This window comes from Barbus barbus (assembly GCF_936440315.1).
Source record: "Barbus barbus genome assembly, chromosome: 36".
NCBI classification, from domain to species: Eukaryota; Metazoa; Chordata; class Actinopteri; order Cypriniformes; family Cyprinidae; genus Barbus; species Barbus barbus.
Genome location: NC_136714.1, coordinates 23,477,835 through 23,504,434, shown reverse-complemented (window position 1 = coordinate 23,504,434; position 26,600 = coordinate 23,477,835). Strand labels below are relative to the sequence as shown.

The 26,600-nt window shown below is 35.3% G+C and overlaps 1 protein-coding gene across 10 annotated transcripts in view; it reads left to right on the top strand.

The window, feature by feature from the left end:
* The window catches only part of LOC306856214 (mitogen-activated protein kinase 10-like), an 85,037-nt gene that overhangs the window by 41,360 nt on the left and 17,077 nt on the right, over positions 1–26,600 (top strand). For 7 of the 10 annotated variants that reach the window (XM_079395342.1, XM_079395345.1, XM_079395347.1 and 4 more), the window contains 7 exons: positions 9,151–9,280; positions 10,310–10,368; positions 12,338–12,476; positions 12,606–12,771; positions 15,574–15,645; positions 22,644–22,826; positions 25,303–25,427. In XM_079395342.1, coding sequence (XP_079251468.1) covers positions 9,151–9,280; positions 10,310–10,368; positions 12,338–12,476; positions 12,606–12,771; positions 15,574–15,645; positions 22,644–22,826; positions 25,303–25,427 — 874 coding nt within the window. Of the gene's footprint in view, positions 1–9,150; positions 9,281–10,309; positions 10,369–12,337; positions 12,477–12,605; positions 12,772–15,573; positions 15,646–17,260; positions 17,333–22,643; positions 22,827–25,302; positions 25,428–26,600 lie in introns of all 10 variants that reach the window. The other 3 variants (XM_079395348.1, XM_079395346.1, XM_079395344.1) reach the window with 1 other exon arrangement.

The following is a 26,600-nucleotide window of genomic DNA, read 5'->3' as shown; positions in this document are numbered from 1 at the left end:
ATAGCTGGGTCTGTGGAGTTATTAAATGGATCATATCATATCATTCACAGTCCATGTTGGAAAGCTACATGCTGAATATTTAGATGATGCAGTGCTGCTTTCCTCCGAGTAATAGTCAGAGCTATGAGCATCTGGCATCATGCCGCTGCTAAAGGTTTGGCCGCTAATAATTTATCATACCACACACTCGCACACCAATCTCCTGACTGCGTATGCTGGAAAATCAGATTCATACCTTGCAGAATTCTCTCCTATATTGGATGTTGGGTAAAAAGATGTGTGCCAAGAAAGTAAACATACAAGTTAATACAAATATCTATAAAACAAACAGAATGGCCAAAAACATTACATGTTTTTGCAGTACAAAGGCAATTTCTCAAGAAGCAAAAGGATGCTGTAAGACTCTTTGGGGATTTCTGGGCCTAAATAGTGGAATAAAGAAGTTTTTGCTGTGTTTTTGTGTTTCTCTGAAGGTAGCCTTTGTGCTCGCACTACTCACTCTATTCATGTTGTATGTATATTGTGCACTATATAAATGCAATAGGTCAAGATATTTGTCCTATTATTATTAATATCTCCCAATGAAATGTGCTCAGTTTGACCCTCCACTTTCAGTCATGGTTTATAACATTTCCTTGGCTCATTAGTTGATTGGACACACAAAAGACATTTTTGACATTATATAACTCGACACAATGCCCTGAAAAAATGTGGTTTTGACAGTGTAAAATACCACAGTTTTGAACATTGTTGCGTATTGCATGCTTTATTCAGCAAGGATGCATTAAATTGATCAAAAGTGACAATAAAAACATTTATAATCTTATACATTTCCACAAAAATAGTAATCAGCACAACAACAACATTGATAATAACATAAAATGTTTCTTGAGCAGCAAATCATCATATTAGAGGCTTAGTTCACACTGCAGGCTAAAGTGGCCCAAATCCGATTTTTTTTTTTCCCAAATGTGACCCATATCTGATTTTCTTATGACAGTCTGAACAGCACAAATCCGATTTTTTCAAATCAGGCTCAGGCCACTTTCATATGTGGTCCTAAATCGGATACATATCCGATGTTTTGCAATGCGATTTCAGTCTGAACGGCCATGTCAGACTGATGGCCTGAACGGCCATGTTTATACTAATGTGAGTGATGCCTACAAAGGCATCACTCACATTAGTATAAACTGCACTTATATGTATATAAAACACTATATTCTTGCACTTCTGGTTAGATGCTAACTGCATTTCATTAGCTCTGTACTTGTACTCTGCATAAATGACAATAAAGTTGAATCTAATCTAATCTAATCTAATGTCGCATTTCATGCGATTTTTACGTGATTGAAATGTGACAGACGTCAAAATTCTGCGCTGGAGGAGGCTGCAAGATTAAAATCACAATGGCAGACAATATATAGACAATAATATCACTTCGTTATTTAGGCTCCGATTGCACATTAACTTAAAAATTGCTAAACACACGCTAACACGCACAGCATCCATTTTTATTTCCGCAAACACAGTGCACTGCGTCTGACATCACGTCTTCTTCTGTGCATGCGGGTCACTTCAGGGCCATATACGGTTCACACATGAGACTGATGGCAGTCGCATTTAGATGACAATGTGAACAACAGTGCAAAAAAATCGGATTTCAGCAAAAAATCCGATCTGAGCATTAAGACCTGCTGTGTGAACTAAGTCAGAGTGATTTCTGCAGCATCATGTGACACTGAAAACTGGAGTAATGATACTGAAAATTCAGCTTTGCACCACAGAAATAAATTACATTTAAAAATACAGTCAAATGGAAAACAGTTATTTCAATTGTATTTATTTTTTATTTTGATTTACATATTACAATGTTGTTGTTTTACTCTTTTCACTTTTACTATTTCTTTTGTGACGAGTCGGCTGCCTCCCCCCTGTCTATCATCACCACCCCGTCCCGTATTCGCCGCCCTTCACCAGGCTCCCGACGGGAGTGGGTGTGTGAGAGGAGGGGGCGCTGAAACAGCCAGGGCTGGCGGCGTGTGATGAGGCGCACCTGACGTGAGTAGAGCCTCATCACCGCCGCCGTTTAAACGCCGAGCGCGCCTCTCCTCGGGAGACCGGTCTCTCCCCCGTGCATGCACGCTGGTGTCCTCGTGGGTCCAGGAAGGGCGCGTCGAGGAGGACTGCCGCACCCGTTAGGCGGCTGACGGGCTAGGATGCCGAGCCGCCGAGTCCCCCAGAAGTGCCGGGATCCCGAAGATGGACGAAGCCGCGCCAGAGACGCCGCCGCCACTCGCTCCCGGCCCCGAGAGGGGAGCGCGTGCGGCCACCGGACTCCGCCCCTTCCGTGGACCCTTCCCTCCTGAACACTGCCCTCCTGCACAGCCCCGCAGCACGACGAGGACACCAGATCCCCGTTTATTTTGGACACTTTTCCCCCTTTGGACACTTTAGTTTAATATTTTGTTTAATAAAAACCTCTCCGAGGCTTGACGCCACGCCCACTGTGTCTGTCGTTGGCTCCTCCCGCCACAGTGGTGGAGAATGCGGGCAGGCGGAGCCTAGACAGCGCAGTTGGGCAACATCTGATGACGTCATCCCCTCTCGCTCGCAAAAAAAGCCGTGGAACCCGCACGGGGACAGAGGAACGACGGGGACAGCCTCCCAGCCACCGAAGGGGTAAGTGACGTTCTTTCTATTGGTCATTTACCCTGTGGCTGGTTGAGGCTGACAACTAATACCCGGTTTCTCTGTCCCGGTTCCGGCGCGGTGCGAGAGGGAGCGTTGCCCGGAGAGGAATCCCTGCCCCGCCCACTCCGACCGCTGGAGCCTGGTTGAGGAAGGTAGCACTCCTGCGTGGGCGGCGACCCTAGGACGGGGATGTCGCTTGGGGGGGGGAATGTGACGAGTCGGCTGCCTCCCCCCTGTCTATCATCACCACCCCGTCCCGTATTCGCCGCCCTTCACCAGGCTCCCGACGGGAGTGGGTGTGTGAGAGGAGGGGCGCTGAAACAGCCAGGGCTGGCGGCGTGTGATGAGGCGCACCTGACGTGAGTAGAGCCTCATCACCGCCGCCGTTTAAACGCCGAGCGCGCCTCTCCTCGGGAGACCGGTCTCTCCCCCGTGCATGCACGCTGGTGTCCTCGTGGGTCCAGGAAGGGCGCGTCGAGGAGGACTGCCGCACCCGTTAGGCGGCTGACGGGCTAGGATGCCGAGCCGCCGAGTCCCCCAGAAGTGCCGGGATCCCGAAGATGGACGAAGCCGCGCCAGAGACGCCGCCGCCACTCGCTCCCGGCCCCGAGAGGGGAGCGCGTGCGGCCACCGGACTCCGCCCCTTCCGTGGACCCTTCCCTCCTGAACACTGCCCTCCTGCACAGCCCCGCAGCACGACGAGGACACCAGATCCCCGTTTATTTTGGACACTTTTCCCCCTTTGGACACTTTAGTTTAATATTTTGTTTAATAAAAACCTCTCCGAGGCTTGACGCCACGCCCACTGTGTCTGTCGTTGGCTCCTCCCGCCACACTTTCAGAAACAAAAAATTCTACCTACTCCAAACTTTAGAACAGCAGTGTACATATTGTATAAAAATATGCATACACAATGCATAAAATGAATATATTTACTATATTAGTTCTAATATGCAATGAGCACTACTCTAGTACTCATTTCTGAAAATAGCTTGATGATTATATAACCTCTCATAGCAAAAAAGTGCCTTTATTTACATGTCTTGTGTATGACAGGCCACAAAGACTCTTGTCATTTATGAGAGAAAAATAATGAGAACACAAACAAGTTGATAGGACTGTTCTGAGCCAAACTGTTGTGCAGCTGGCAGAGAGGATGAACTTAGTGTCAAGTTAATTACACTAGGCTGTGATTAATTTCACCAGGCTGTCACCAAACTCCAATACGGCTGTCAACGACTTTGTCATCTTTTCCACTTCTTCTCCGCATAGAGCTGGGCTTGGGGTGTGAGATGTATTGTGCTTTGATTATAGTACTTGAACATGATTTTTAATGTATTTAATTTAAAAAAGATGATTTTTAGTGGTGCAAAATGGCAGGAGAGTTTTAATCGTATTTGTAGTGGAATAAAATTCTGTCAACACTTACTCATCCTCAGCAAATAAAGATTTAAAGGAGTAATTCATCCAAAAGTAACATTTGCTGAAGATTTGCTTACCCTTAGGCCATCCAAGATGTAGATGTGTTTGTTTCTTCATTGGAACAGATTTGGAGAAATTTAGCATTACATCACCTGCCTACCAATGGATCCTCTGCAGTGAATGGGTGCCGTCAGAATGAGAGTCCAAACAGCTGATGAAAACATCACAATAATCCACAAGTAATCCACACGATTCCAGTCCATCAGTTAACGTCTTATGAAGTGAAAAACTGTGGGTTTGTAAGAAACAAACCTATTATTCAGACGGCACCCATTCACTGCAGTGGATCCATTGGTGAGCAAGTAAATTAGTATAGTTAAGTTTCTCCCAATTTGTTAATTTTCAGCAAATTAAATTTTTTGGGTGAACTACTCCTATATAGTCCACCCAAAAATCAAATTTGCTGAAAATGTACGTACCATCATAGTGTCCCAAACCTTTATGAGTTTCCTTCTTCTGTGGAACAAGCAAGAAGATATATTGAAGAATGTTGGTAACCAAACACAATAGAAAGTCAATGGAAACCAAAACTTTGGTTTGGCTACCAACATTCTTCAAAATATCTTCTTTTCTGTTCCACAATATTCGTGTTTGTGTTTTAATTTTTGGGTGAACTGTCCCTTTAAATCTGTTTCTCATTTAAATGCATCATGTAGCTTTGGAAGACACATACGGACTTAAGTGGCTTTTGTGACAATTTTTGGAGCTTATCATTATGAATGACCAATTATCATTTTCGTTAGATAGAAAAGAAGTTTTGACACTCAGTTTTTTGGTATTCCTTAGAAGAAAGAATAATACTTTTATATATTCATGAAAGAGAAAATGATCACAGAATATTCTTAGACAAGCAATTCCTTAGATATATCCCATTTTTACTAGTGTGATATGGTGTCTGTAGTTATATGTCAGGTCTATTCATACAAACTGTGTTTTTATGCTTGTAGCGTGAAATGGTGTCTGGTTTGTGACAGCTGCCTGTAGGCAGGGCTCTCGAAGAGCAATGCTGCAATGCATTAACCACCTAGAGAGACAGCCGTGACATCATCTTTGACACAAATGGGTATCTACGGCCGCCATTAGCCAAAAAATCTCTCAAACTGCCGTTACCATGGACACATCAGTTCTCAGTGCTTTAAAAACATGCTTTAGAAACTTTCCTGCTACAGCTCAGAGAATATCTCGCCAGCTTAAAATCACATGGTTTACTTTCTAGTGGACTGAAATAATTGTATAATTCAATGCACTTGGTGTAAAAACAATTTCCACTCAGAAATTGCTTTATAAATATGCGGGGGAAAAAAAACACTTTTACAGTGTGGTTTATTGTCAATATTTACCATATTCATAGCATTTGCCAATTTCTTTTGTAATGTCACTTTGATTTAGCTTATCATGTAGGTTTTCTTTCACTGTGTGTGCGTGTGTAAGGGTGTGTTTGTACCGTAGGGTTTTTCCTCACCCCTCTTAGAAAGCCTGTTTTGGTGTACCTCACCCCCTTCTGCTTTGACCATCTGTTGTACAACCAACTCTATAGCTCTGACTGTCCGCTCAAATAATCCATAGGTGTATCAAAGATCTTGGAAATCTTCATTTCAGACTGTTTTATAGAGGTAAACATATACAGCTTTGACTACTGAGTTGCAGTCCAGTGTGGAGGTTTTAAAAAAATGTTGCATTGAAAACAGACAAGTGCCCAAGCACTTACGTTTTATTCACTCAGAACGCTTTTTAATGGTTTTTATTGGGGATTAAAAGAGTCAAGGTCAGTTTTGACTGTAGAACATGGCACACTTTCAACTTTTCAGTTTTTAGTTCCTGTCTGTGGCTCCATGGGGTGCAACAGGAGGAATTCATTTTTCAATCAATTCATTTCCTGGACCTGTGTGTGAGTCATGTTTTTTTAACAAGGGCACTTCAACCTTTTTCAGCGCATGTCAACATGGTTAAAGAGCAGACTTTTTCAGTGCAGCCTTGTGGGTTGAAGCATTCAGTCGTAAACCTCAGCAGCTTTCATAGCACAATGGCCTCTGGTAGCACTTCTTGTACCTGGTCCAGTCGTAAAAATATAGTGCTTTTAACCAACGGCTCTACTGCTGCATTAACCAGGTTTTCTTACTGCCACGCTGAGGGGAATATATTCATGTGTGTGTTTGTGTGTGTATTAAAGGGGTCATCGGATGCAAAATTCACTTTACAAGTTGTTTGAGCATAAATTTACACATCCATCCTATAAAGATAAAAATCCACCCAGTGTTTTTTTAAAAATCCCTATTTTAAAATCCCCTTTCTCAAATCAGGCTGTTCTGGGGTTCCTGTCAGAATGCCGTAGTTCTGTACAGGCCCCTCCTACGATAGTTGATTGACAAGACCGTCTTACCTTAGACCCGCCCTGAGTGAGCTGAGAGCTGTCCGCCATTGTGTCAGCTCCGGTGCAGGAGAAGACAAGATGTCTCCGATTAAGCGATTGAAGTGTTCAGTTGTTGGATGTAATAATGAATATAGCAGTCGTCATTTACTCCCGACATCGGAGCCGCTGAAGAGGTAGAGGATTAACGTTACTTTCACTTTGAAGTGAATGCGCCGATCCCCAATCTGCCTAAATGCATCTATGTTCGCCCGAATCATTCGTGATCCAGCTTTATCTACAGAAGTGAGTATAAGGTTTTTTATGAATCTTTGCAAATCGCCTTTCCTAATAATGTGCTAGTTAGCCAGTCTCGCGGCTGAAGTTTAGGATGCTTCATAGATGTATATACCTAGATTCCTCATTATGGACTGTTTCTATGGGCTGTGATACGTAAGCCATCCGCCATTTTTGGAAGGTCTGCGAATCTTTGAGTGCATTGACTGTGTGTGTCTACAACAGCAAGTTATACGCTTGTATATCTTTGAATATTCATTGATTGTTATGGTGAATGCGAGATAGCTGACACATCAACATATCTGGAGCGGTCGAATAAGGAGTCTACACAAATCTGTGGTCTACTCGTCACTCCACGGAAGAGAGGGGCGGAATCAACAGAGCTCACTGGCATTTAAAGAAACATGAACTAGAACAGTGTGCTGAAAACAGAGCTGATATTGACAGGGTAAAGAAGTTGTTTTTACACTACCATTGAGAAATTTGAACCACAGTCTGTTACAGACCTTTCATTAAGACCCTAAAGAATCATATCAACTTGTGTAAAATGGACATCCAATGACCCCTTTAATATATAATTTTCTTTATATTTTCTCCTATATATATATATATATATATATATATATATATATATATATATATATATATATATATGTATATATATTATTATTATCATATATTAATTTAATTTATAATATTAATATATTATTTATTATGTATGTAGTAATGTTAAAATGTATCATATTAAAATAATTGTATATATAAATATTTTATAACAGACTTATTTAATAATCACACACACACACATACACACATACATATATAATTTGATATATATTTTTTTGCTAATAGTTTTAATCATTTACATTAAATAATTCAAACACACTTATGCGTCACACAAAAATAATTTTGACACATTCTTTTCATGCTACTACACAAAACCCAGGTGGCCAGAACTTTATGCCTGTCTGGTTTTAATTTCCCATAATCCTCAAAGTAAAAGACAGGGAACAACTGAGACGGGCACCACCCACTGTGATTCATTAATGCTTTGTTGTGGTTAATTTATTATAAAAATTATTTTTTTGCCTTCCTTTGGCCTCCAGGTATACTAGTTGATTGAAGAAACAATTGAATTGTGAACCATCATTTTTTTCTGGGCTTAACTCCTTAAATACAATTTATATCAACCTTCACTTATTAGACAACACTAATGTGTTATATCACAATAAGCCATTGGCTACCTTGTTTTCTGCAGTGCTTTGGGATTGAAGCCACACACACACACACACACACACACACTGAGTGCCTTGGCCTCTCTAATCCTGTATTTTCCCGTGGAGAGCTGCGGATCTTGCATAGTTGATGAGCACAGTTTTCCTGGGTAGTGAGGGAAAGCAGAGCAAAAGAGAAGGAGAGAGAGTGACTCCAGGTTTAACCCTTTCCTCATATTGCTATTAGAGAGTCATACTCTGCTTCTTTCCACTGATTGATCAGCGAAAGGATTCCTGAAGTCAACAACATTACTTGATTTCTCTCTGTCCCTGTTGTGATTGACACACATTTGTCTTTTTTACAGTACATGCAAGATGTACACAAATTGTCCTGGGGCTCATTGCTTGTTATTTTTGTTTACTTGGACGTTATATATTTATACATGTATTTACTGTATATAATATTTGTAAAAAATAAATAATAATAATTAAATGTGAAAACATTGTTAACTCATGAATAGAATGTTTAATATACTGTAAATTCAAACATATATATTTATAATATATATTTTCATACTGAATTGTGATTGGTCTTCTTTCTTGTATTTATTTGCATACTGAAGTAGGATTGACTTTTTATTTCTTACATCTAAAAAAGGTTTTTCGAAGCTGTAAATAAAACAAAGTTTATTGCAGTATGTTGGACAAGAAAATACTATTTCAGTCTTCCTACTTCAAAATTTTACAGTACATTTAATTTAATTTGTTACTTGCAATAATTTTTTTATTAATTGTGAAAGTTACAAACAATGAAAACTGTTTCAGCATAATTGAATCAGTGTATTAAACCATCTATAAACATTATAAAAACGTTAACACTATTTATTGCAAACAATAATATTTCTTTGCGAAAATGCATATCTAATTTATTTTATGGCTTTCATAATTTTAGATAATAAAAATTGTAATGAGCTACAAATGGGAGGAAAAAATGGTTATGGTGTTATGTCTTGAATTCCATGAATGAATAATTTCAATGAAATGCTTTTAATGTTCCTCACTAACTCATTTTTTTTCCCAGAAATTAATATTACTTTCTTTATTTCTCTCTGGCAGTGCTGGATATGATGCCGTCCTGGACAGAAATGTGGCCATTAAGAAACTCAGCAGACCTTTTCAGAACCAGACCCACGCCAAGAGAGCATACAGGGAGCTGGTGCTTATGAAATGTGTCAATCACAAAAACGTGAGTGTCAGATCTCAATATCTCTCCCCCGTTGTCCTATTGGATGGCAAATGCTGCTAATAACTGTTTCCTTTGAGACAAAAAATGAGACTTCTGTTTATATGGCTGCCATATTGAACATTATTGTATATATATTGCATGGCACACAAACCTCAGACAGAGAGAGAGAGCGAGATCGGTAGTTTTAGATGATGAATGACAAAGTAAGAGAGAAAGTTAGTAATATTGTTAAAAGACAGAGAGGAAAAACTTTTTTGGCAACTGAAGAGTTCACAATGCTGCTGCCAGATCTCCTGTCCTCCTCCTCTCTCTCTCTCTCTCTCTCTCTCTCTCTGTCTCTGTCTGAGACTGGGGTTATAAAGGACAGTTGGGACATGACAGAAATACAAATGGGGTTTTTCTATCATCCTCTCCTCTTATGGACTGTTGACAGTCCTTTTATGGATCTTCCAGCCTCTTTTCAAGGAAAACAACATGGGCAAAATTACCCACACATTCTAAATAAGAATAGTTCATGGATAAAAATGGTTCTGTCATTATTTAGTCATTTTGGTGTCATTTGATACCTGTGTGCTGTGTCACTGATATCCTTTTATAGTTTTTGTTAATATTTTAAATTAGATTTCATTTTTATATTTTCTGTTTTTGCTTTAATTTTAGTTAAAGTTAAATCATGTCTAGTATTTTTTAAAGTGTATTTATTAGTTTTAGCTTATTTAGTTTTAGTTATTTTAAGACTCCGATATGTTTTTAATATGTTTTTATTATTTATTTCAGTTAACATTTTATTCCAAGTAACAAAAGTTTATGATTGAAGTTTAGTGAACTAAATAATAATCCTGAAATAAAAATAAATACTTGTTTATTTATTTTACACATGTATTCATATACTTTTTAAGTTAAAAAATGTTATACAACAAGAGAAAATAATTTTTTTTTGCTGAACTATGCCTTTAATAATTAATCCAACAGAGCATTATAGTATAAGTTCATAGCTTACTACAGTTCTTTTCTTCATTTCTCCTCCAGATCATCAGCTTATTAAATGTCTTCACACCACAGAAGTCTTTAGAGGAATTCCAAGATGTGTAAGTAACGTTTGGAGATTTTTCAGACATGAAGTCATCTGATTATATCATATAAAACATCTGAATATAAACTTATTGCAGCTAATGTTAAAACAACAATCATAGGTCTGGCTCTGAAATCTGATTGGATAAGCCCAATGTATGCTTGAAGCACACCTGTCACTATATATATATGTATATATCAAACTAACCTAAGGAAAGAAATGTATTATCAGAAAGCGAAGGGGACATTTATTGCTGAAAGTGCTTGCATATAAACATTATAAAAAATGTAAATGTTGTTGATGTATTAAATGCAATACCTGTGATTTATGATATTTCAGGTTAATTACAGCATGCCCCGTGGTGTTTGAGCTTATGCAGGGTCCCGATACGAGCGCTGTGATGTTGCAGAGCGAGGGTGATAGATCACCTGCAGTCGTTTATGCTCTCGCTCTCTGCTTGGTCCCTGACACTTGAATCTCGTGCCGCCCATGCCTTAATTTATTCTGCATGCTGTGTGGACTTCTAGAGCAGGATCAATATGTTGAGTATGAAATGTCTGCTCAATCTCAGCCGGATCATTTGAGTGTTAAGATGGATAGGATGTGAGTTTATGATTAGAAATCTAAATGATTAGAAATCAGTAAACTAGCTTCAGAATTGTGGTCAGCCAAAATCTAAAACAAACATTTAGTTTTTCATGTTACAATTTTTGACCTTTGACAAATTTTGATCTTTAAATATATATTTTGCTTATAAATAAATGTACCACACAGAAATAGGGATTTTATTCATTATAAAAAAGTTTTTCTTCACTTTTTTAATAGTCTAGAGAATAATAATAATAGTGATAAATAACTATAATTATAATAAATAATTATATTATCTAAATTATTTTATATATTATATTATTGTATTGTATAAATATCTCTGATCTTTGATTTTCATAAAACAAAATAAATAGCAATATAATATATATATAAGCTTAGAATATAAATATGAAACAGTTAATATTATAATAAATAATAACAGTAATAAGTATCTGTAAACAAATCTGTGTGTGTGTGTGTATATACATATATATAAAGTGTTGTCAAACGATTAATCGCATTCAAACTAAAGTTTTTGTTTGCATAATATATGTGTATATGTGTACTGTATATTTATTATGTATATATAAATACACACATGCATGTATATATTTAAGAAAATAATTGTTATATTTTATTTTAAATATATTTATATATGTTATAAATTATATAAATATATACAGTATATGTAAATACATGTAAATATTTTCAAAACATACTGTATGTGTGTGTATTTAAATATACATAATAAATATACAGAAGACAATATATTACATAAAAACTTTTATTTTGGATGCGATTTAATCACGATTAATCGTTTGACAGCACTAATATATATATATATATATATATATATATATATATACACACATGCAGATTTTCACAGATACTTATAACTGCTATTATTTATTATAAATATGATTTAATATAAATATCTCTGTTTTGCATTTACATAAAACTAAGTAAAAATAAGTATCTGTAAAAAAACTAATAGTATTTTAGTAAATCTTTTTTATTCTATCATATTTTTTACAGTTATTTCTAACCATTTGTAACACATATTTTGCTATATATAGTGTACTTTCATTAATTGAGTGTTAACTCAAGTGTGTGTTGGATTTTCATGAAACAAAATAAATTTCAAATATGATTTTTGAGCACTCAGCAGAATGCAATTGACTGTTAGTATTCCTGACTGTCATCAACTGACAAGTATTTTCTCTGTATAAGAGGTTGTAAAGATCCGTATCGATCCACAGCGGTCTCTTTTGTGCAATAAGGAAGAATGAATGAAGCCATGCCAAAGTAACATGACAGAACCACAGGGACAGTCACTGTAGCTGTTGTACAGGTTGTGAAATTCACTTTTTCTTCCTTCATTTTTCTCTCTTCTCAAGTTACCTGGTCATGGAGCTGATGGACGCAAACCTTTGCCAGGTGATTCAGATGGAATTGGACCACGAGAGGATGTCCTACCTGCTGTACCAGATGTTATGTGGAATCAAACACCTGCACTCAGCCGGCATCATCCACAGGGTGAGAAACATCAATACACACACAGCAGGATCAATTTAAGTTGGTTTATTAATTTAAATAATCAATAAAATCTGAACTCCTGCCAAAACTCTTATCGTCATCTCACCATGACCCATATTTTCCTTTAAGGATCTGAAACCTAGCAATATTGTGGTGAAATCCGACTGTACGCTGAAGATCCTGGACTTTGGGTTGGCGAGAACTGCTGGCACTAGCTTTATGATGACGCCCTACGTGGTGACGCGGTACTACAGGGCCCCGGAGGTCATCCTGGGCATGGGCTACAAGGAGAACGGTAAACCAATCACAGGGCTGCATGCAGATCGACCAACACTTTTAAATAACACTATGATCTATAGACCCTGTGAAAGCAAAATTGGAGTTGAAGTGGAGTTTTGAGTCCAAATATTTTAGTATATAGTATATAAAGCAGTATTATTTTATGCAACTGGTAGTATGCTGTTGGTGGGTTCAAGTCCTCCTGGGAAGTTTTTATTTACAATTAGGGAAGTCATAATTACAATGTAAGTTGCGTTCAGGTCATTTTGGTCAGATCAAGATGGCAATGTACTGTACCATTTCTACAAAAAATTCAGCAAGATTTCTTAACTCTACATTTACAGTATGTAGAACACAATATAAAAAAATATAGTGCTGGGCAATGACTAATCGCGATTAATCGCATCCAAAATAAAAGTTTTTGTTTATATAATATAGCCTATGTGAGTGCACTGTATATATTCATTATGTATATCTAAAGACACATACAGTATATATTTTTGAAAATATTTACATGTATTGACATGTCTACAAACTATTTTAGTATTTTAGTAGGTATGTGCCGCAGCATGTTTTATGCAACAAGTAAGATTTCAACTGGTATCATCTTATATTGTGGTCACATGACCTTACTACATTGCATATTTAATTCAGCACATGTTTATTTTGTAATTAAATATGGTTATTTTGTATTTTTAATCCAATTTTTTTATAAAAATATTCAAATGAGTCAAGAAAGAGTTGTAGTCATTTAATATCTGCATATTAATCATAGTACGTATACTATATACACATGCCAAATTACCAAAATTTGTGTTAACTATATTCTCCTAACTATATAAGACAATATAAAAAATTGTGAGTTTTATAGACCCAGTTACATCAAAATTGGAGTTCTGTGTAGTCTATGTCTACGAACTATTTTAGCATTTTAGTTGGTATGTGCAGCAGGATGTTTTATGCAACAAGTACAAATTTCAACCGGTAGCATGTTATATTGTGGTCACATGACCTCACTACACTGCATAGTTAATTTTTACAGAACAGTATAATAATGAGTCTAGAAATATATAGTTGGTCAGTATTTATATACTACTCATAGTACACATGTAATATACTTCAGAAATTAGTAAGAGTAGTATGCTATTCTGAATTGAAGTTGTGTCAATATCCTGTTTTATTATATACAGAAATACAGGAAGGAAAATTGTGTTAAATGACAACATTTATGGGTAACACTTTATAATAACGTCCAGTTATAAGTCATTTATAAGTGATTAGTTAATGATTAACTAATCATTTACAAAACATTCATAAGCGATTAATAAGTGATATGCTAACAATTTGTGTATGTTTTGTTAATTCATTTAAAAGTCATTTACAAGTAATTAGCTAATGATGAACTAATCATTTACAAAACATAACTATACATTCACAAATGATTAAGTAATATGCTAACGATTTATAAATCTGTCATAAGTTATCTTTATAAATAGCATCATGAAATAATTAAACACATCCTTAATGGTTAATAGTTACTAGTTAATATATTATTAATCACTTATAAATCATTGAAATGTCAACATTGTACTATTATCTCAATAAACATTATAAATCATTTACAAAGCTTTCTGCATCCCCTAATCTAAAGTGTAAACTACTCATCAGTTGTAAATGTTTTACAAACCTTCCAGGTTACAGGTTGTTTGTGAATATATATATATATATTTACGCACACACGACTGGAAACCATAAAGTTTGTAAAACATTTACAACTGATGAGTAGTTTACACTTTAGATTAGGGGATGCAGAAAGCTTTGTAAATGATTTATAATGTTTATTGAGATAATAGTACAATGTTGACATTTCAATGATCTATAAGTGATTAATAATATATTAACTATTAACTATTAACCATTAAGGATCTGTTTGATTATTTCATGATGCTATATTTAAAGATAACTTTAGATTTATAAGATAACAGATTTATAAATTGTTAGCATATACTTAATCATTTGTGAATGTATAGTTATGTTTTGTAAATGATTAGTTCATCATCATCTAATCACTTGTAAATGATTCAAAACTTATTCTACAAAACATAGATAAAAATATTAACATATCAATTATTAATCATCTATGAATGCATAGTCATGTTTTGTAAATGATTAGTTCATCATTAGCTAATTACTTGTAAATGACTTTTAAATGAATTAACAAAACATACACAAATTGTTAGCATATCACTTATTAATTGCTTATGAATGTTTTGTAAACGATTAGTTAATCATTAACTAATCACTTATAAATGACTTATAACTGGACGTTATTATAAAGTGTTACCCATTTATGTATAGTTGATGCTGCAAATGTGTAAAAATAAGTGGACTATTTGGATAAAAGTTAATGTTGTTTTTAGATTTGAGGTTGGGAAAATTAGTTCAGTACTTAGATATCTTGCTAACCTGCTGTTAAGTTTCTGAAACACTAACAGATTTCACTGCTTGGAAACACAAATAACACATTAATACCCTAAGGACCAAAATATTAGTTTGTATATTTAGAGTATGGGGGAAGCAGAGAGAGGTCCGGCTATGGATTTCCTGCCACAAATGGTCCTCCCTGAGGTCTGTCCCCAGCTCTAACTTTGATCTGAGCAGTTGAGGAATAATCGTTCAGATACCATAGATATAATTGACCATAGCCAGATTGATACATCTCACGCAGTTCTTTCTCTCTCCATCACTCATGACGGTTTGTGCTAACACTAACTTCTCTTTTTCCTTCGCTCTCTTTTTCTCACTTCTGTGCCTGCAGTGGATATTTGGTCAGTTGGTTGCATCATGGGAGAAATGGTGCGCCACAAAATCCTATTCCCCGGCAGGGATTGTATCCTTCATGAATGGGTTTACAGTTTTATCAGCCAGAATAAATCTGTATAATTCTTAATAAAACAGACTGCATAGTGTTATATATTTAATCATAACTTTTTCTTTTTAGTGATTGACAATCAATATATAAAATTAATATTTATCATATAAAAAAAAATATATATATATATAATCATTTTATGAGTACTATTTTATGTTTATTTATTTTTAATGGTTTTCATGATTTTGTGGTCCACATCCACCTGACTGGACCAGTGTTCATCTGTGCAGGCATAACTAATCGACTAAGTCTGTAGTTCTCCTAACCTGCAAGTTTTCGTATTGTAGGTGTATAGCTTCAAGATCCATATGCTGTTTGAATCTCTTTTTCTCACTGTATAACACTTGCTCTCTCCCTCATTCCCTTCAGTCCTCTATGAATACTGAAGATTTTGTTCATTAGGATGCTGTGGGATCACTGTCTGATGTGTTTTTGAGCTGGATGTGGCGGCCTTGCACCTCTCATCAGCACACTGTAGTCATTCGTCCCTTAATGGGAAGCAGTTCTTGCTTAATTGGCATTTAGAACTAGTTAAATAATGATACAGTCTCCCTCTCCAGTTACTCATTAGGTTGAACCTTATTCATTTATTTAGCGATTTTGCTTTCGGTTGCTGTTTTCAGCTGAATCCTAGAGAGTTAAATTGTAGTTATAGTTAAGTTAGTAGAAGAGAAGTGCTTGTTTTCAGCTCTCCAAACTGCAATTAATGTATTGATCCTGTAGTGTAGACCAAGATTGGCTTATTTGGGTCTTTTTTAAAAACTCATCAACACATGCCTGAGTGAACTTCTTTGCTGTGCTGTTTCATTGATACCTCTTACATAGTCAGAATCCACAGGGTGTACTTTACCAAAGCCTGAAACACTATATTTTAATACAAGTATTTAACATATTCACTTTGCTTGCATTTAACTTTGCACCTGATATGCACGTATATTTTTGGCTTTGGCAAAAATTTGTCCTTGATTTTTTTTCTCTATCACATTCTGCTAACCTCTTAGATTGTTAACATAGACGGCTCTAATGTCCTCGTTTAATAATAAATTAGAATACTTAATACTTGAATATAGGATTGCATTATCTCTCTCTCTGCCAGAGTGAGTTCATAAGTGAGATTTTGAAAGAAATGGAGTCATTGATGGATAATCTTTTAAATATGTCACTTTGACTATTCTCAGTTAGTACTCTTTATAAATCTGTTCTGCTGCCTGCCTAGATAGCATTTTAAAGCATCGTATGTGAAAGCTTATTCTGAAATGTAGACAGCAAAACATCTTTCTTATAAAAAATCGTTCTTTTTGCAAATTTCAGTGGCAGGTTTGTATGTATGCAAAGGATATTCTAGACTGTGCTGCAGTCAGCTTTGTGAAAACATGAATCCAAGCAGTGCTAGTCCTAGCTTAGTAACATGCTAATGACCATGCTCCATTGGAATTAATTGAATCAAGCACCTGAGCTAATTATGTAGTGTTCTAAATCAGGTTATTATATTGGAATATACAGTGCATGTGTGGTTTTATGTGGTATAATGAGTGTCTGATGGTATGTTGCATGCATGTTTTGTATGCTTTAGTAGACATGTGGTCTGTAGGCTGTATCTTTGGGGAAGTTATAAGAGGAACAGTGCTGTTTCCAGGGACAGATCGTATCCTTCCCGTCTGTCTGTTCTCCAATCCTCACTGCTGTCTCCATTCATATTTTACTTGCCAAATATGACCTAATATTTTATATTTATATACTCGATTGTTTAAAGGTTTGGGTCCGGTAAGATTTTTTGTTTGTGTCTGTATCTTATGTAGGCCTATATATTGTATTGTATTGTTATGCTGAATTATTTAACAAAAAATACAGTAGAAACTAAGTAAAAAAAAAAAAAATTAAAATATAAGTACAAATATAATTGTTTTATATTTTAATGTTTTGTAAAATGTTATTTATTCCTGTGATAGCAAATGTGAATTTTGGAAACCTTTATAATTTTTTTTAGGTTTCTTTGATGGATTGAAAGGTCAGAAGAACAGTATTAATTTGAAATAAAAAAAATCTTATTTTGCTTGTTAAATATGACATTAAAAATGTTATACATGTATGTATATATGTGCATATATACACACAGACATAAAGATTCAAAAGATCAGTATTTGTTTAAAATAGACTTTTTTAACATTATAAATTCTACAGCTGTCACTTTTGATCAGATTAATTAATCCTTAATGAATAATAATTACTGAATAAAATAATTAACACACACACACACACACACACACACACACATATATATATATATATATATATATATATATATATATATATATATATACAGTGGTGTGAAAAATTGTTCCTGATTTTTTTTTGCATTTTTGTCACACTTTAATGTTTCAGATCAAACTAATTTAAATATTAATCAAAGATAACACAAGTATGCAGTTTTTGAATGAAGTTTTTTATTATGAAGGGAAAACAAAATCCAAACCCACATGGCCCTGTGTGAAAAAGTGCTTGCCCCCTAAACCTAATAACTGGTTGGGCCACCCTTAGCAGCAACAACTGCAATCAAGCGTTTGCGATAACTTGCAATGAGTCTGTTACAGCGCTGTGGAGGAATTTTGGCCCACTCATCTTGGCAGAATTGTTGTAATTCAGCCACATTGGAGGGTTTTCGAGCATGAACCGCTTTTTTAAGGTCATGCCACAGCATCTCAATAGGATTCAGGTCAGGACTTTGACTAGGCCACTCCAAAGTCTTCATTTTGTTTTTCTTCAGCCATTCAGAGGTGGATTTGCTGGTGTGTTTTGGATCATTGTCCTGCTGCAGAACCGCTTCAGCTTGAGGTTGCGAACAGATGGCCGGACATTGTCCTTCAGGATTTTTTGGTAGACAGCTGAATTCATGGTTCCATTTATCACAGCAAGTCTTCCAGGTCCTGAAGCAGCAAAACAGCCCCAGACCATCACATTACCACCACCATATTTTACTGCTGGTATGATGTTCTTTTTCTGAAATGCTGTGTTACTTTTACACCAGATGTAATGGGACACACACCTTCCAAAAAGTTAAACTTTTGTCTCGTCAGTCCACAGAGTATTTTCCCAAAAGTCTTGGGGATCATCAAGATGTTTTCTGGCAAAACTGAGACGAGCCTTTATGTTCTTTTTGCTCAGCAGCGATTTTCGTCTTGGAACTCTGCCATGCAGGCCATTTTTGCCCAGTCTCTTTCTTATGGTGGAGTCATGAACACTGACCTTAACTGAGGCAAGTGAGGCCTGCAGTTCTTTAGATGTTGTTGTGGGGTCTTTTGTGACCTCTTGGATGAGTCGTCGCTGCGCTCTTGGGGTAATTTTGGTTGGCCGGCCACTCCTGGGAAGGTTCACCACTGTTCCATGTTTTCTCCATTTGTGGATAATGGCTCTCACTGTGGTTCGCTGGAGCCCCAAAGCTTTAGAAATGGCTTTATAACCTTTTCCAGATTGATAGATCTTAATTACTTTCTTTCTCATTTGTTCCTGAATTTCTTTGGATCTCAACATGATGTGTAGCTTTTGAGGATCTTTTGGTCTTCTTCACTTTGTCAGGCAGGTCCTATTTAAGTGATTTCTTGATTGCGAACAGGTGTGGCAGTAATCAGGCCTGGGTATGGCTAGAGAAACTGAACTCAGGTGTGATAAACCACAGTTATGTTTTAACGGGGGGGGGGGGGGGGGGGGGGGCACTTTTTCACACAGGGCCATGTGGGTTTGGATTTTGTTTTCCCTTCATTTAAAAACTGCATGTTGTGTTTACTTGTGTTATCTTTGATTAATATTTACATTTGATGATCTGAAACATTAAAGTGTGACAAACATGCAGAAAAATAAAAAATCCGGAAGGGGGCCAACACTTTTTCCCACCACTGTATATATACAATAGCAAATATTATAAAATTATTGAAAACTCCTCGAACATAGGAATCTGATAGAAACAAACCTGTTTTTTATTTCACTCACTATTTAACCTGATTTTGGAAGGTATTTGTAGAATGAAAGCTGCTGTTAGTGCTTCTTTAGTGTAGTTTCCTCAGACGTGTGATGAGATAAGAGGGAGAGAGATACGGGCCAGGCTTTGTGTTTTGGGTGGGAGGCGGTAGGCCGTTCCTGCAGGATGATGTAATGTGGTCCTGGCTGCCCCGGTCCTTTGAACCAGAACCCCCCTTTGTGGGAATCATGGGAAGCCTCGGGAGCAAAAGCAGTCATGTGATTCTCAGGGCCAACTGGGCTACCATGACAACATCCATTTTCCCCTCTGTTGCTAGGCACCCATAGAGACTTCTTCAGGATCCATTCACTCCGGCCGGCTCAGACCTATATGCCGTAAACCATTCCCTTAAATGCCAATAATCAAGAGCGCTGAATGCCAGCAGTCTCTCTCTCTCTCTGTATTCCCGCTCCTGCTCTAGCTGCCCTCATTTCCCACCGCTGCACTTCTGTAATAATGACACCATTGAGGAGATTGCCGAGAGAAATTACATTTTATAACAGAGATGCAGTTCAGATTTATTAAGACGTGTTTGATCTGGTGATTAACAGACTAATTAAATTTGTACATACACTACCGCATAAGATTCTTTAATGTTTTTGAAAGAAGTCTCTTATGCTCACCATTCTGTATTTATGTAATGACAATACAATAAACTGTAATATTTTGAAATATTATTACAGTAATAACAACTGTTTTCTGTAATTTAGTGTCACATGATCTCATCTTCAGAAATTAATCTAATATGCTGATTTGCTGCACAAGAATTTATTATTATGATCAATATTGAAAACAGTTTTTAGGTAAGTGAGTTTTTTTCAGTATGGACTCATTCAAATAATCAAAAGTGACAGTAAATTGTACATTAAATTATAGTACATTTATAAATTTACAAAATTTAATTTCTATTCTAAATGCTGTTTATCAAAAAATCTGCGGTGGGGGGGGGGGGGGGTGTATTATGGTTTCCACAAATGAATTAAGCAGCAAAAACTGTTTTTAACATTGCTAATAATAAGAACCAGCATTAATGTTCATATTTAGCATATCAGCATATTCAAATGATTTCTGAGGGATCACATGACACTGAAGACTGGAGTAGTGATGCAAAAAATTCAGCATTGCATCACAGGAATAAATTACATTTTAAAATATATTCAAATAGAACTGTGTTCTTTTAAATTGTAATAATATTTCACAATATTGCTGTTTTTACTGTATTTTTGATCAAATAAATGTAGCCTTGGTGAGCATAAGAACGACAGAATCTAATCTCAATTATAGTTATAAATTTGAATTATTCCAAACTTTTGACTTGTAGTGTAATCAAAAAATAAATTATTATTTATTAATTATTATTATAAATGTATTTATTTAGCACTATATATATATATATATATATATATATATATATATATATATATATATATATATATATATATATATATATATATATATATATATATATATATATATATATATATATATATATATACATACATACATACATACAGTATTTATATATAAAGTCAGGTAATCTGATTAAATTGGCTTTTGGGCCATTATGTGATAACAGACTCAGCAAGTGCTCACACCTCAAGCGTGTGATTATGAATATATTAAAGTATGGTCAGTCGTCTGTATGTCCATATCTGATCTTGATTTTTTTTACACTGTCTAGAGTCTGGTAATTGTTTGTTTGAATGAGCATCTGTAGTCTCTGGGAACACTTGCACAGTCAGTGACGCTTGATAAAAACCTTCGCATCTGAAATCACTTCCTCACTCACCAAGGACGAGGAAGCAGTGTTTGTTTTGCTAGATTGTTTGTTTGCACCAATAGCCAATTAAGAATGCATGTGAATTATTAAAAAATAATAGCATGGACTTGCAATAACAGTCAAGACTTGAACTTGAGACCCGTGAGCCAGCGCCTCTAATACATCAAAGCACATGTGATGCTCTTTATGATGTACAGTAGCTTGGATATTATGTTTTACAACACAATTTAAGACAACCTGGACCCATCCAGACCAGGATCAAAAATTAGCAGGGACTTATGGCAAAAAATACCACCAAAAAAGTTTCAAAATGTTGGGGTAAAGAGTTCCTGTTTTTGTTGATTTAATCTTATGGATAAAAGGTAATACATTTTCACTCTAATTATTGATAGTTTGTTTTAATGAATGGATTATATTAAAGTATTTGACATGAAATGATGACACAGTATATATTTTAAATGGTCACAAAAATATGCTATCAGAAAAGATAAACAATACCCCTGAAAATCAACTCCAATGGGTAAATAGTGGCTCTTAATGGAAAAGTTAGTTTCTTGAAACTATTTAGATCAGTCTCTCTTCCATCTCATTGTGATTTTTAATGTACTTTATGCTATTTTCTTTCTCCAAAATGAACTCTTACAAGATCTCAATGATAGTCTTATCCCAAAATGCAAACACATAATGAAAATGAGCATTGTAAAACTGGGCAATATTGAATCTTATGGAGTCTAATAGGAAGTAAAATTTGAATTATCTTGATTATAATGACTCCGCTGATGGTTTAACTCAAGTATCATCAATATCATTATCTTATGGACTGATTTGGTTTCTTTTTGTTTACTTGGACAACAAATTCAGGCTTTTTTCCCACTCCGGGTGTAATTAGGACCCCTCCGAGTGTTTTAACCTTTACTGATTTAGCTTTAATTATCCTGGAGTGGAAGTGTAATCAAACTTTATTTCATTACCGAAGGCATTTTTAGGCTTGCAGCACTTACTTTTATGTTTGTCTTGTGTAATCATGTTAGAATAACCACATTATGTTGTTTTCATAATTTTATACTCCATTTAAAAGAGAAATATCATACTTTGTATAATGCATAAACAGCTAGCCCGAGGGCCATAAGTAGGTGGTTTTTCCGTGACTCCACCCACATTCAGACATCGACCAATGGAATAAGGTTATAGAGCAACTCGGCACACCCTCCCCTGAGTTCATGAAGAAACTGCAGCCGACGGTGCGTAACTATGTGGAGAACAGGCCAAAATACGCCGGCCTGACCTTCCCCAAACTCTTCCCTGATTGCCTCTTCCCTGCAGACTCGGAGCACAACAAACTCAAAGGTAAGCGAGAGTTTGTGCACTTTTAGTCATAAGCATGTTATTTGGCATACAAAGTCAAGTACTGTCACAGTATTTTGTGAGTGTGTGTAGCTTGAGTTTGAGGTTGAATCTCATGAAAAATGCTTTTAAAAAAAAGTTCTGGTTATATTTATAAAATAAAATACACACATACATACATTTTTATATATTTTGTGTAAAGAAAACAAAGGAAATTTATGACCAATTTCCACCATTCTCAATCAAAATAAATATATAAATAATAGAAAAAATCTTAATAAAATGTCAAATAAATACATACTTTTCTTATAAATTATTTTTTGTATGAAATATTTTTTTATATTAATATAAATAAGCCTATTTTTATGACCATTCAAATTTCCTCCATTCTTAATCAAAAAATACAATTTTAATAAATAAAAATTACAATATAAATAAATAGAAATGTAATATATTAATACATTGTAACTTTTTTATATGCTAATATATTATGTGTAAAAACAACAAAGCTTATTTGATCATTAGAATTTCCTTCGTTCTTAGTAACCTATTGTAATATTAAAAATATATTTTAATGTGGAAAATATATATTATTTTGTACAATTATAAGCTATTTCCTTGTGAAATTAACTCTAAAATACTGCTAAGATCATTAAAAAAAATTATCAAATGTGGTGAACACTAATAAATTCAGTTTGATTCAATTTGGTTTGCCTGCATGAATCAGGCAACAATTTCCTTCCCATTTGCGAAATTGAGAGCCTTTGTGCTCAGAGTTGTTCTTCAGGGGAAAGCGGAGGAGAATCATGAGCTTTTGATAAGAAAATTGCGTGGTGGAGTTTATTCTCAGTGAACAGACATCACAGGCAGATGCTGAATGTAAGGCAGAGCTGATTAGACTCTGTGCTGTCGGTGTGACTGTAAATTGGCTGGGTGAGATATGATGGATATGAGTGTGATTGTGCAGCTGGACCTCCTGCCGTCAAGTACAGCAGCGTGTGCTGGAGGACAGACAGCAACACAAGTGCCTCTCAGTTCCAGACCTTGTACACCACTGCACTGCACACTTTTGATGACTTGCTGATACAACTCATCAGACGAGTTAGTCGAGGCTCCATGAACTGTTCTGGGTGTGTGAGATAAACAAGACATCCAACATGAGAAGTGCTGAGGTCGACTTCCCTTTTTCCCTTCACTTTTGGTCTGTACTAAGACCAAACTAAGTCTGTACCGAGATATTTTATTTGATTTATTTTATGTCATTTTGGCATTTTATTTATTTATTTCATTTTATGTCATTTTGGCATTTTATTTTTGTACATTTTAACTTTTTAGACTATTTGTGATCAGCGGTTTTACTTAGTCTACACAGACTTAGCCTATATAAATGTATAGTTTCTGTTATGTTCAAACACGTTCAAATGACAAATTGATATTGAAAGGCAGAGAGGGGGAGCGAGTCAGAGAGAGAGAGAGAGATCTGCAGAAATCAGTGTCGGCCATTTTGAGGCGGTCCAGAGAGAAGGGAGAGATGGGATGATGCTGTAAGAGGAGAGAGAGAAAGGGCCTGGCTATTTATAGAGCAAGAAAGTGAGGGAATCAGAGAGCGTACAGAGGTGGAGAGGAAGAGAGGTAAGGAAAGGTGAGAGCGCGAGGAAAGACTAGCAGGAAAAGAGAGTGTGATGTTTTCAGTGCCCTTGCAAAGAGAAATAGAGGATGAAATGTGAAGATTCTGGGTGTCTGATTTGGGAGATGCTTGCACTGAATTCTTCAAACGTCTGAAATCAACAATAATTCTGTTTACGTCCTTAATAAATATCCCTGCTCTAAGTTCCAATAAGAATATATATAACATACAGTATATGCTTACCAAGTCTGCATTTATATGAACAAAAATACAGTGAAAACAGTAATATTGTGAAATGCTGTTGATACCAGTTATTCATAACGATTATTAATTATTATAAGTGCTCAGTTAATCATGGTTTTTGCTGCAAAAACTGTTTTCAACATTGATAATAATATTCTATTTATCAGCATATTAGAATGATTTCTGAAGGATCATGTGACACTGAAGACTGCAGTAATGATGCTGAAAATTCAGCTTTGCATCACAGGAATAAATTACATTTTAGAATATATCAAAATAGAAAACAGTTATTTAAAATTGTAATATTATTTCACAATATTACTGTATTTTTGATCAAATAAATGCAGCCTTGATGAACAAAACGACGTCTTTTAAATAAAATGTGACTAGGTTTTTTTTTTTTTTTACTTTTGCAAAAGTTGGAGTTGAGTAATTTGAAAATAATTTTATAATTACTTTATAATAAGTATTTTTTTTTATAATTATTTAATTATTTTATAATAATTTAAAATAACTTTTAATAATTATAATAATTTTTATAAAAATTGTAAAATGCCTCCATTTAGCTGATGTAAACGTTTCTAAGGTCTGTTGTGATGTGTTTTACAGCTAGTCAGGCCAGAGACCTGCTGTCTAAGATGTTGATCATTGATCCCGCTAAGCGGATATCAGTGGACGAGGCCCTGCAGCACCCCTACATCAACGTGTGGTACGACCCGGCCGAGGTGGAGGCAGTGAGTATCTATCTGCGGCCATCTGTCACTCTCAGCTGTGTCCACATTACCACTAGCTAATTACAGACTGGCCACCGCATGTCTTTTATATACTGAAGCCTAATCTGTTAAAGTTTGCCCATATTCAGTATTTTAAGTCATCTGTTCTGTTTTTTCTACATGATTGAAACTCTTTGACCAATCATGATATCGTCCATCACTCCCAACTGATTGTATATGCGCAAGGAAAAAACAATTCTTATGCAATGCACAGCATTGTTCACACCAAGTCTGAATTTTCAGGACAAAGAAAAGGCATGGAAATATTTTAAAATTAAACAATTTTGTTTAATTTGTTAAATTTAGGTTTAATTTAATATAAAATATATAAAAATATAAAATAAATATTTAATTATTTTTTGTTTGTTTGTATTTATATTTTGTTTTCATTTACACATTTATTAAATAATAACAATACATTTTATTATTCATAAAATATGATGTATTAAATCACATTAGGTTACACCATTTTTTTTATTGCATGCATGTACACCAAATTTCTATTTTTTATTTTTGTTTTTTTCCCTATATTTATTCAGATCAAAATATGCATTTTTTATTTAATGTGCGCAATACAAATTTTGTATTGTTTATTATTTATAAAAGATTGCGAATTAAACTCACCACATTAGGTTATACCAAATAAAATTAGTTTTAAAAAATTGCATGCACTTCCACCAAGTCTCAATGTGTTTTTTTCTTACATTTATTCATATCAAAATATTTATTTTACTATTTTTGTTTTTTTTATTATATTTTTTTTTTGTGTGTGGTCAAATTTTAGAACAATTTTAGTCATTTTATTCAAATAATGACTAATATTTATTATCAGACTTGGATGCTTAGATACTATTTATTATATTATATTATATAGATGTAATAGTTTAAATCATTATCAGGGTTTATGTTGCATTTGTTCAGTTTGTAAATGTTTGTGGTTGATTCTGGGGACCTTCATCAGTTTGAGAGGACACAAGAAAGGAGTAAAGATAACAGAAAGTTGTCCTGTTCTTTGATGAAGATTTCTAAACATTCAATAAGCAATTGCCTCGGCTTCTATTCACATGTCCCCTTTTGACAAAAAGCTTGTTCTTGTCTAAAGTTTGTGTCTGTAATGTTTCAAAGGGGTTTCAA